The 12,015-nt window shown below is 59.9% G+C and overlaps 1 protein-coding gene across 1 annotated transcript; it reads right to left on the bottom strand.

Annotated features, from left to right (window-relative positions):
* Positions 1–4,933: 4,933 nt before the first annotated feature.
* Positions 4,934–11,875, bottom strand: SMIM7 (small integral membrane protein 7). The gene is made up of 5 exons (XM_004595820.3): positions 11,726–11,875; positions 11,598–11,639; positions 10,716–10,768; positions 7,998–8,088; positions 4,934–5,073 (listed from the first exon to the last, which is right to left on the bottom strand). The coding sequence occupies exons 1-5, from the start codon at positions 11,749–11,751 to the stop codon at positions 5,058–5,060; spliced, it is 228 nt and encodes a 75-aa protein (XP_004595877.2). The 5' UTR covers positions 11,752–11,875; the 3' UTR covers positions 4,934–5,057.
* Positions 11,876–12,015: the final 140 nt, after the last annotated feature.

Raw genomic sequence — 12,015 nt, 5'->3', positions numbered from 1 at the left:
TACAAAATATGCAAAAGTGAATAAACAGCATCCTTTTGGGTGCTGTGCGATGGCTCAACTGGTTAATCCTCCCCTTCCCTGTGCCATGATTCCCACATGGGCGCTGGTCCTAAATCCAGCAGCTCCGCTTCCCATCCAGCTCCCTGCCTGTGCCCTGGGAAAGCAGTGGAGGACGGCCCAAAGCCTTGGGACCCTGCACCCGGGACCCGGAAGAGGCTCCTGGCTCCTGGCTTTGGATCAGCTCAGCTCTGGCCCTTGCAGCCACTTGGGGAGGAAGAGCTTTTTCTGTCAACCTGCTTTTCCGGTAAAAACAAATAAATCTTCCAAAAAACTATGTGCTTGAAAGGCAGAGACCGAGAGAGACTATGAATCTTCCATCCACCGGCTTCTCACCAAAGGTCCACAGCGCCCATGGCTGGGGCAGGCAGGAGCCAGGGGCTCCATGTGGGGCTCTCACCGGGGTGCAGAGGCCCGAGGCCTCTGGCCACACCTTCTGCTTGGCAGGGAGCTGGATCGGAAGCGATAGGGTCTTGAATCCTTGAATCCGTGCTCCAGTAAGGATGCTGGGCTTAGCCTGTTGTACTGCAAGGGCCGCCCTGGCAAAGGTGACCGAGGACACACCCCTCCAACGGAGAGCCTGAGCCCAGTGTTACAAGGGCTCCCCCTCACGAAGGGGAGGGGATGTGTGGCGCAGCAGGGTTCCTGAGCCACCTGTGTGTCCTTGGAGAGGGGGTCAAGGTCAGACACCTGTCACGGGGAAGATGATGATGGATGCGAGGCCGTGGGGAGCCTCAGGGTGCCACCCTAACTCCTGTGGGGGGCCGTGGGGAGCCTCATGGTGCCACCCTAATTCCAGACCCTGACCTGGGGGGCCGTGGAGAGCCTCGTGGGTAATGCACCCAGAGGGAAAGTACCCAGCTGTTGTTGCCAATCACTGTGAGTGAAACTCCCATAGGAATTAAGTGAGGGGAGGCGCTGTCCTTACAGCCCTGCAGTCATCTGCCTTAGCAACAGGAACCCGTCTGATGGGGCACCTGCTGGTGACTTCTGGGTAACCAGGCTGGGGAGCAGCGGGTTCAGACACTGCTTGCAGGGTGAACAACGCCTACAACTGCCGGTTCCAGCGCTGCCTGCTTCCCTTCCCAGGCAGCTCCCTGCCCACTTTGCCTGGGAAGGCAGCAGGTGGCGGGTGCCACGCACACTGCAGAGCCGGACACAGTTCCCGGCCCGTGGCTTCAACCTGTCGGCCCGGTTGCTATGGGCACCCAGAGGATACAAGAGCTTCCTCACTCCGGCAAACAGAAATTGAAAAAAAAAAAAAAAAAAGTGAGGGGGAGGATGGGGAAGAGGAAGAAAAAAGGAAGCAGATATTCAGATCGGCCAAATAGTGCCAGCGGGTCAAAGGCACAGCAGGTGAGCAGGGCCATGGCACACACTTGCACATGTGCAGTATCACTCAGCCACTGAAAGGCATGAAGCTCCCGGGGCCAGCAGGGTGGTGCAGCAAGCTAACCCTCCACCTGCGGCGCTGACATCCCGCAGCGGAGCCGGTTCGTGTCCCGGCTGCTCCACTTCCCATCCAGCTCCCTGCTCATGCGCCTTGGAAAAGTAGCAGAAGACGGCCTGAGTGCTTGGGCCCCTGCACCCACATGGGAGACCCGGCTGGAGCTCCTGGATCCTGTCTTCAGCCTGGCCCAGCCACTGCAGCCATGTGGGGGGTTAACCAGCAGATGGAAGGTCTCCTACTGTGTCTTCCTCTCTGTAACTCGGCCTTTCCAAAAAATATATATAAGACTTTGAAAAATACATATATTAAAGTTCTGGAATTATTATGGTTCTGCACAACTGAAAATATACCAAAAACAGCTCAATTCTGCACTTTAAAAATACATGAACTGCGTGTTGAGTTCTACCTCCATGAAGGTGTATTAACATAAAACCAAAAAACCTGCGTTCCCCCCATCAAATCAGGGAGGGGGTGGGGACCCTACCGGGGAGGAGGGCCAGCAGGGATGCTGGCGACGGTGCCCCTAGACCAACCCCACTGCCGGGCACCAGCCACTGAAGCCCCAAACTGAACACGGTTCAAACCCCTGCCCTGGCCCCAAGCTCAGGGGAGTCTGGACGCTGGAATCCAGCCACTGGCCCTAAGCTCAGGTGACAGAAAGAAAAAAGGGCAAGACGCTGAGGAACGGTGAGGCTGACAGAACCGACCATCCAAGACAGCCCCGCCCAGTGCCCTGCAGCCAATGGAACCTTCCAGAAACAAAGGCACATGGCTGTGCCCTACACAGAAGGCAACAAGGGAGACAGACAATGCTCCCTAGGGCACTTCTGACAAACACGCCGCAGGATTCACACAGAGAGGCTAGCTGGCATAGCTGTGTGGTGGTGTGGTTCCAGAACGTTCTGTGGATACCAGTCCCCCAGGGCGTCATCCTACAGACACTGGATGGCCCCCAGGAGACGGGGAGTGACGGCTGGCTGCGTTAAGGCTGAGGAAATGGTGGCTGTTTCCCCACCATTTGACCATGAGCGTCTGGTACAGACGGCATGCTGCATGGTGGTGGCGGTTTCTCTAACCTGGCTGGCTGCCCGGGGTGTGGAACGTGGGCTGGTCCCTGGGCCTTGCCCCTTGCCAGCCCCGCTGCAGGCCTTCCTGAGGCTGGTGGCCAGGGGGCTGGCAAGGGTGCAGGTGTAGGCAGGATGTGCGGGTGAGCCCCCAAGCCCAGTCCCACGTGTGTGGGTTACCAACCCAAGTCTCCCTATCTAGAAGATCTGACCCCCACCCCAGCTTGCAATGTCAGATCTTTGTTGGATTAAAGATCGGCATGTAGATGATAAGATTATCCTGGGGACAGACCCCAAATCTAAATATCAAGTTCATGTATGTTTCCCATATACCTTCAACATAGAGCCCGAAGGTGATTTTATACCATATACATATTTCTTTTTTCTAATGAATTTTAACTTATTTATCACATAGGCAGAGAGACGAGAAATGGAGACAGAGATCTTCCATCTGCTGCTTCACTTCCCACGTGCCTGCTACAGAGCCGTGGCTGACACACGCTGAAGCTGGGAGCCAGGCCTCCACCCGGGTCCCGGGGGGCTGGCAGGGCCCCGAGCCTTCCCAGAGTACGAACCCAGGGACTGTGCTGCGGGATGCAGGCCAGTAAGCAGAGCCTTCATCCTGCACTCCAAAGCCAATCCTGACAAACTTTTGTACAAAAACCGGGGAAAAGTTGTGCCTTCAGAACCTTCTAGAAAGCATGGCCCAGTGAGCGGCATCTGCCGGCGCCCTGCTCTGTACTGGACCAGTGCCAGGAGTTCCTGGCATCCAGGGCTGGAGCACAAGCCCGTGGGAGAGCATCCCCCCCTGAGGGACGCCAGCGCAAGACGCAGTGAAGGGCCAGGGGACCAAGTTCAACATACACAGAGGCCTGGCCCAGGGTCAGCGACTTGCGTTCACGTTGGCACAGAACACTCCCCCTGCCTCCGTCACAGGCTGTGCCCACACAACCACGCACCAACTACCCCCGTGCACGCGGGCAGAGCAAGCCAGAACTACCAAGAATTCCCCGGGCCTTTCCCAAGCCCCGCTGCCCGCAGCCGAGGCCGTGCACCTGACCTCAAGCAGAGTTTCACTCTGATGTGGAGCAGAAGCAGAGCCACCTGCTCCCCAACTGCCACCCCACTTCGCTCAGGCCACTTCGGTCACATTCCTTAAGGTAGATCCTAGGTGCCGGGCCCGGCGGCGTGGCCTAGCGGCTAAAGTCCTTGCCTTGAACGCCCCGGGATCCCATATGGGCGCCGGTTCTAATCCCGGCAGCTCCACTTCCCATCCAGCTCCCTGCTTGTGGCCTGGGAAGGCAGTCGAGGACGGCCCAAAGCTTTGGGACCCTGCACCCGCGTGGGAGACCCGGAGGAGGTTCCTGGTTCCCGGCATCAGATCGGCGCGCACCGGTCCATTGCGGCTCACTTGGGGAGTGAAACATCGGACCGAAGATTTTCCTGTCTCTCCTCCTCTCTGTATATCCGGCTTTCCAATAATAATAATAAATATTTTTTTAAAAAAAGGTAGACCTAGATGCAGAGGACAGTGCCACAACTGGCCAGCTCGGACACGACTCTTGCCTCGGCCAAGTTTCACAGCAGGAGGGGAGGAAGGCTCTGTGCGATGGCGCGACGGCTCAAGGCCTCCCTGCAAAGGCTGACATTCCATACGGGGCTGCGCTGCTTCTTCAGCCGAGCTTTATTTGGGGCGCATTTTCAAAACCCCCTGCTGGCAGGGCAGACCGAATGGGGTACCCAACGACTACTAAGGAACTGAAAACAACAACCAACCCAAAAACATTCCTGTTGGGGTGGCTGCACACGGGATAGGTCCAGGACAGGGACGGCCCGGGGCTCCGGAGGGCCACCCACCGGGCCCTCTCCCGGCCTCTCCTGCCATCAGTCCGGTGTCTCCTCGGGAAGGCCGGTGACCCCATTAGAGCACACCCCGCTTCTCCAGCGGACCCTGCAGCAGCCGGGCTACAAGGCCGTAACCCCCATCCAGGTGGGACCCCCGTCAGCCTGAGCACTGCTGAACATGGCTGCACCCCAACTCAAACGAACCCTTCTGCTGGGACTCCTGCTTGAACAACAACAAAAAGCAGCTTTCACCAAAACCTGGCGATTCTAACCCCAAAGGATGTGGAAGCAGGTGTCCTTGGGCCGGCTTGGCAGAGGCGGGGTTCCAACAGAATGAAAACATAGGTTCCATGGTTCTCTCCTCTCCGTGGAAAGCTTTTGTCTTTTTTTTTTTTCAAACCCAGCCCCTTGCAACAGCCCCCGCCCCAAGCCCTCAGAGTCTCACGGCAGAGACCCGAGCAGAGGCCGTGGCTGCATGTCCGCAGCGGGGCTGGGGCGAGCGCGTCTGCCTTCCACCCACCGGAGCTTAGGCAGTGGGGACAAGGTCGCTGGCCAGGCTGCTGGAGCACACGCCCGAAGGCGTCGGAGCCGGAGGGGCTGGCTGGCGGCTGGCGAGGCATTCCCGGTGCGGGTTCTGGGACTCAGGAGCCGAACAGCCTGGGGAGACACAATCAAGACACGCAGGCTGTGAGGACAGCAGGGCGCGGCTCTCAGAGGGACTGCCGCGTGGGGACGGCTGGGCACGTTCTCACAGGGACAGGTGTGACTCTCGGCTGGGGCCGGCCAGTGGGTGATGGAATATTAAATCTCACACACACACACACACACACACAACTACCTGAGTCACTTGGGAACCTAGAAACACTTGGCCATGGAGTCAACCAATCATGCCTGAAAATTATTTGGAAAAAAAAAAGATTTATTTTCGGGCCCAGCATGATAGCTTAGTGGCTCAAGTCCTCGCCTTGCACCTGCTGGGATTCCTTTGTGGTTACCAGTTCACGTCCTGACAGGCCCTGCTTCCCATCCAGCTCTCTGCTTGTGGCCTGGGAAAGCAGTGGAGGACGGCCCAAAGCCTTGGGGCCCTGCACCCGCGTGGGAGACCCAGAAGAAGCTCCTGGCTCCCAGCTTTGAATCAGCACAGCTCTGGCTGCTCCAGCCACTTGGGGAGCAAAGTAGCAGACAGATCTTTCTGTCTCTCCTTCTCTCTTTCAATAAATCTGCCTTTCTAATAAAAAATAAGTAAATCTTACATTGATGTTTATTTTCATTGAAAATGCAGAGCAGCTGTACAGCCTGGTAAATGTACCCTATCACACATCCAATGCTGTACTTGGATGTGTTTGCAATGAAGTTACAGCTAGCTGTCATGGTTGGTCAGACTTCTGGCAGCCTCAAGGCTTTCCTTTATTTATTTTTATCGGACAGTCAGATACACACAGAGAAGGAGAGACAAACAAAAGAGCTTCCAGCCACTGCTTCACTCCCAAGTGACCACAACGGCCAGAGCTGAGCTGATCCTAAGCCAGGAGCCTCTCCCGGGTCTCCCACACGGGTGCAGGGTCCCAAGGCTCTGTCCTCCACTGCTTTATCAGGCCACAGGCAGGGAGTTGGATGGGAAGTGGAGCTGCCGGGATTAGAATCGGCACCCAAATGAAATCCTGGTGTGTTCGAGGTGAGGACTTTAGCCACTAGGCTACTGCACTGAGCCCATAGTCTCAAGTTTTTCATTGACTCCTTAGATTCTGTAAGCAACCTGCCTCAGACCTCACAGCAGGTGGGCATTGCTGAGCCGTGGCCCAGACCCCACAGGAGCATGGAGGTACTGCTGAGCCGTGGCCCAGACCATACAGCAGGTGGGCACTGCTGAGCTGTGGCCCAGACCCCACCCACTAACCTGCTCACCAAGGACCCTTCAACTCCTCATTGACCTGAGCCCTCCCACGCAGCACACGCCCCTGCAGCGGTCCCCACCGCCATGCCCTCTGCCTGCAGGCCACCCAGACAACGTCGGATGGCACACCAGGCGTCCCTGGGAGAGCCTGATCCTCCCTCCTGGCTTCTGGGTACGCAGGTGGTTTCCAATTTCCTGGAGGCGGCGCCGCCTCTTTGGAAAAGCCCTTTCTGGGACGAACTGCCCTTCACGCCTCATCTCCACTGCGATGGGGTGGGCCCAGCTTCTCCGGGAACGGCCACAGGCAAGCTGCGACCCGGCCACCCACAAGCCGACCAGAGTACTCGGTGCAACCCCAGGGAGGCGGTGGCACCCTAAGCCCAAACCTCGATGCTTCCTGGGAGCCCGCCAGCCAGGCCTGACCTGTGACCAACACAGGCCAGTCACACTCACCTCTCAGGAAATGAAATCAGGACCCTGGGCTACTGATTAAGCTGGCCGGGGCGTCACAGAGTGACAGGCGGCCGTCCTGGCCCAGGACAACAGACAAGTGGGCCAAGGAACCCGGTCAGACGAGATGGTATGATGCAAGCAGATGCATCGGAAATGAACCACGCCGGACCACACTCCGTGCTACTGGGCTGCTGGCCACACTCCTGCCTGACCCGCACACCGCAGCCGGCCACTCCCCTGCCTGACCCGCACACCGCAGCCGGCCACTCCCCTGCCTGACCCGCACACCGCAGCCGGCCACTCCCCTGCCTGGCCCGCACACCGCAGCCGGCCACTCCCCTGCCTGGCCCGCACACCGCAGCCGGCCACTCCCCTGCCTGGCCCGCACACCGCAGCCGGCCACTCCCCTGCCTGGCCCGCACACCGCAGCCGGCCACTCCCCTGCCTGACCCGCACACCGCAGCTGGCCACTCCCCTGCCTGGCCTGCACACCGCAGCCGGCCACTCCCCTGTCCTGGAGCACAGCCCAGGAGACACGCCCCACTGTGGTAGCACAGTGGGTAAAGCCATGCTTCAGTGTAACTCAAGGTGACACCTATACCGGCTGCTGGCTCGGCTCGTGGCAGGCCCCGCGCTGGCGCTCCCTGGGGCTCCCAGACAGGCACACGCCATGAGAAGGGCTGCCACCGGGGCTCTGCCACGCAGCCCTTGCCCTGCTGCTGCTCAGCTCTCCCACGTCCTGAGTCGGCTGGGCAGACAGCGGCCAGGGACCCCGCCTTGCCCCTCGAATCCCGCAGCCCCAGACCCAGCCAAGCCAACCCAGCGCGCTCGGAGAGTCTTCCCAAGTCTGTTGACTCTAAGTCTAGCTTGGCATTTTTTTTCATACTTACAAACTCGACCTGATCTGTCAACTGTGTCATCAATATTTAAAATCTTACACAGGCAGCACACAGCACACGCGAGGAGCATCCTCCCCGACAGGTGATGGCACAGCTGAGGGGAGGCCGTGGGGTGGTCACAGATGCTCTGGGCGGGGGCCAGGCTGGGTCTCAGTGAGCTCCGGCCGGGCCCGCCCCCGGCCCATGGCGACACCTCAGCAGTGCCATCGAATCCCTGGGGCCCCGCTTTGCTCTTCCGCTTATGCGGTGAGCAGAAAGCATGCAGCCTGAGGGACAGCAGGGACCCCTTGGCCGGTCACCCTGGGCTGGGCAGGGGCGGGGCAGGCCACACTCACAGGATCATGCAGACCATCATGAAGATATTCCACAGGGCGATGAAGATGCGGAAGTAACGGAGGCTCAGCAGGAACTCCCGGATGTTGTCACCTGTCAAAGCAGGAAAGGACTCAGATGGCCAGACCCCTGTGGACCCTCCCACAGCGTCACAAGGATAGCCTGGACCCCACGGACCCTTCCACGGCGTCACAAGGATGGCTTGGGTCCCACCGACCCTCCCACGGCGTCACTACCACTGCAAGGGCATCTTTTTGTTGTTGTTGTTTTTTAACGAAAGATTAATATTTTTGTTAGAAAGGCAGATCACATTTACGGAGAGAAAAAGAGAGAGAGAGAGATCTTCCATCTGCTAATTCACTCCCCAAGAGGCCAAAACAGCCAGAACTGAGCCAGTCCAAAGCCAGGAGCCAGGAGCTTCTTCTGGGTCTCCCACGCAGGTGCAGGGTCCCAAGGCTTTGGGCCGTCCTCCACTGCTTTCCCAGGCCACAGGCAGGGAGCTGGATGGGAAGTGGAGCAGCCGGGACTTGAACCAGCATGCACATGAGATGCTGGTGCTTGCAGGCAGAGAATCAGCCTGTTGAGCCACCATGCCACCCCCGAGTGACTTCCTTGCTCCAGCACCTGCTCGGCAGATCTTCAGCACCACTGTGGCTTTTCCTCTGGCTGTCAGCTGAGCCCGTGTCCTAGCACAGTGGAAGCTGCCCGATGCTGCGAGAGCCCCAGGCCCCACGGCCTCCCCTGGCTCACGGGGTTGTGTGACAAAGTCCGCCTGCCCTGGGAAAGCCCAGCGCTCTACAACAGGGGTCGGCAAAGTGCGCACAAAATCCCCGGCAGACCCGATCCGTCACCTGGCCCTGTCAGCTGGGACTGGCGGCCAGACTGATTTCAGAAGGCAGAGTGACAGAGAGTGGGAGAAAAATTGTCCACGCACTGCTGGTTGGTCCACTCCCCACAGGGCAGCACTGGCTGGGACCGGGCCAGGCTCAAGCCCGGAGCCAGGAGTGTCACCCAGGTCTCCGAGGAGGGTGGCAGGGGCCCAAGCCATTACCTGCTACTTTCCCAGGAGCATTCAGAAGGCCTGAACAAGTGCTCCAATGTGACATTCTGGCTTGACAGGCGGCAGGTTAACCTGCTGCACCACACTACCCCACTACTACCCCAGGCTTCTATACTTTCAAAGCAGGTGGGGGCAGAAGTATATTTTACAAAAGTCAAAACTCAAATTCCAGTGTCCAGGGGCCAGCGCTGCAGCACAGCCGGTGAAGCATCCCACGTGGGAAGAACCGTGGAAGCTTCAGGAAGGCTGGGAAGGCCCAAGGGAGACCCGGATGAAGCTACTGGCTCCGGGCTTCAGCCTGGCGCAGTGCCGGCCAGTGTGGTCACAGGGGAAAGGCAACCAGCGGAGGAATGGTCCTCTCTGTGACTCTTGAGAACACACAAATTTTTCTTTGTGAATTTCCAGGTTCTGTGGATACTGTTTTCCGGGCACACAGCCCCGCCCACTCATTTACACAACATCTGGCCGTTTCGGGAGAACAGCAGCAAGGTCACGACTTGCAGAGCCTCCAGTATCCACCTCGAGGCCCACTACCCCATCCCGGGGTCATCGTGGTTGGCCCACGGCATCCCGACAGGGCAGGAAGGAGAAGCAGGGGGCAGGCAACGGGCGGGTGTCCGAGCGCCGGCACGATGTGCTGCGGGTGCGGGCCAAGGGGTTGTCTGGAAAGCACCCAGCACCGAGCACGTCGCTTGCTCACCCGTGCGGGCCGAGTGCCAGCACCCGCTCCTGCAGGCTCATGCGGTTCAGGGAGAACCACCCAGGGCTGGGCTCTGCTCAGCAAACTGCCCAGGGCTCGGCTGGGCCAAGGCACTGCCCGTGACACTGGCATCCCATACGGGTGGGCACTACTCCACTTCCCAGCCAGCCTCCTGCTGCTGAGCGTGACAAAGGGGCAGACCCGTCAAGGTCCTTGGGGCCCCCACCACACATGTGGGACAGCAAGACGGAGCTCCAGGCCCCAGGTTCTGGCCTGACTGGGACAGTACCTCTGTCTCTTTCTCTATGTAAGTCTTTCAAATAAATAAATAAACCTTAAACAACAATAAAAGTAGGTTAAGTAATGTTAAAACAACAGGCAAGTTACAAGAGACAAGGGCCCAGTGCAGTAGCCTAGTGGCTAAAGTCTTTGGCTTACATCTGCCAGGATCCCTACATGGGCTCCACTTCCCATTCGGCTCTCTGCTTGTGGCCTGGGAAAGCAGTGGAGGACGGCCCAAAGCCTTGGGACCCTGCACCCGCGTGGGAGACTCGGCTCCCGGCTTCAGATCAGCTCAGCTCTGGCCACTGTGGCCACTTGGGGAGTGAACCAGAGGATGGGAGCGCTTTCTCTCTCTCTCTCTCTCTCTCTCTGTCTCTCTCTCTCCCCCCTTCTCTGTGTAAATATGCCTTTCCAGTAAAAACAAATACCCTCCTCCAAAAAGCAACAATGATGGGTGAGGGGCTGTTCACTGCTCCACCCCAACACGCACCGCGGTGTGGCGGCCTTATGGTAAAAGCAAAGGTGAGGATGAGCCCATGGAGAGAAAGCATCTCAGTGGATGCTCTGCGGCGGCCCCCCCTGCCCCCCACTCACTCCCCATCCACAGCCACGCTCCCAGGAAGCAGGGTTGGGTGCAGACGCACCGGGGCCACCCGGGAGTCTGGGAGGAGGCCTTACCCGTGCTGGGGTCTCTCGACTCCTCCCCAAAACCCTGCGTGTCCTTCTTCCTCCTGCAAACGGAAGCAGACAGCACCTGCTTGGAACCGGGACTGGTTTCAGGGTGGTCGCGTGGACACCCGACCCTGAGCTTGTCACTGCCGTGTGTGAGAGGGGATGGGTCAGCGACCCCTCCCACGCCCTGCCCACCTCAGCGGGCCTACCCACCCAGCCAGCCCTGATCATCTCAACGGGGCCTACTCACCCCACCTGGGTCCTGACCATCTCAGCCCTGCCCACCCAGCCGGGCCTGCCACCCCAGCCAGCCCTGATCATCGCAATGGGGTCTGCCCACCCCAGTGGGCCTGGATCATCTTAACGGGGCCTGCCCACCCCAGGGAGGCCTGCCCACCCCGCCGGGCCTGCTCACCTAGCCAGGCCTGCCCACCCCAGTCAGCCCTGATCATTTCAACGGGGCCTGCCCATCCCAGCCGGGCCTGTCCACCCCAGGAAGACCTGCCCGCCCCAGCCGGGCCTGCCCACCCCAGAGAGGCCTACTCACACAGCCGGGCCTGCCCACCCCAGAGAGGCCTACTCACACAGCCGGGCCTGCCCACCCCAGGAAGACCTGCCCACCCCAACCGGGCCCTGACCATCTCAGCCCTGTCCACCCAGCCGGGCCTGCCCATTCCAGGGAATGGGGCGGGGCCAGGCAGGGAGGAGTTCAGGTCAGGGGCGGGGCTTCCAGCTCCCAGGGGCGGGGCCAGGACCAAGGACCAGGGCCGGGGCCAATGGCTCCGAGGGGAGGGGCTGCAGGGGGCGGGGCCGGTGGTGGGGGCGGGGCCGTGGTGGGCGGGGTCACGGGGCCCCGGGCGCAGCCGCAGTCCCGCGCGGCCTCCTCACAGTTTAAAGTTGAGCACGGCGCCGGCGTTCATCAGCAGCGTCCTGCAGAGGGACAGTGTGGTTGACCGGGCTGCCCGCGCCCCATCCCAGCCTCGTCTATTCGGCTCGGCTTCCCCCCCCGGAATTACCCGAACAGCAGGATGTCTCCGATCATCTCTCCGGCCGACGCGTCTGTCAGAACCGGAAACGGAAGTCCCCGAGCGCGTATCGAGCGGGAGAGCAAAGGAGCACAAGCCGACCAATCTCGAAGCAAGGAACTAGCGCCGGAAATAGTCACTCCCACTGTGCGCCACGGAGGGGCGGCGGCGCTGCCTTGTGACGTCTCTTCCTGCAGGGAAGGCCTCCGCCCCCCGGGCGACGCATGCGCAGTGAGGCTGAACCCCGCGCCCCTCAGCCTGACTTGTGGGGCTTCCCGATT

The sequence above is a fragment of the Ochotona princeps genome, chromosome 33 (genome assembly GCF_030435755.1).
Source record: "Ochotona princeps isolate mOchPri1 chromosome 33, mOchPri1.hap1, whole genome shotgun sequence".
In the NCBI taxonomy this organism is placed as follows: domain Eukaryota; kingdom Metazoa; phylum Chordata; class Mammalia; order Lagomorpha; family Ochotonidae; genus Ochotona; species Ochotona princeps.
Note: the sequence above shows the minus strand (reverse complement) of the source record. Positions and strands in the feature narration are given on the sequence as shown.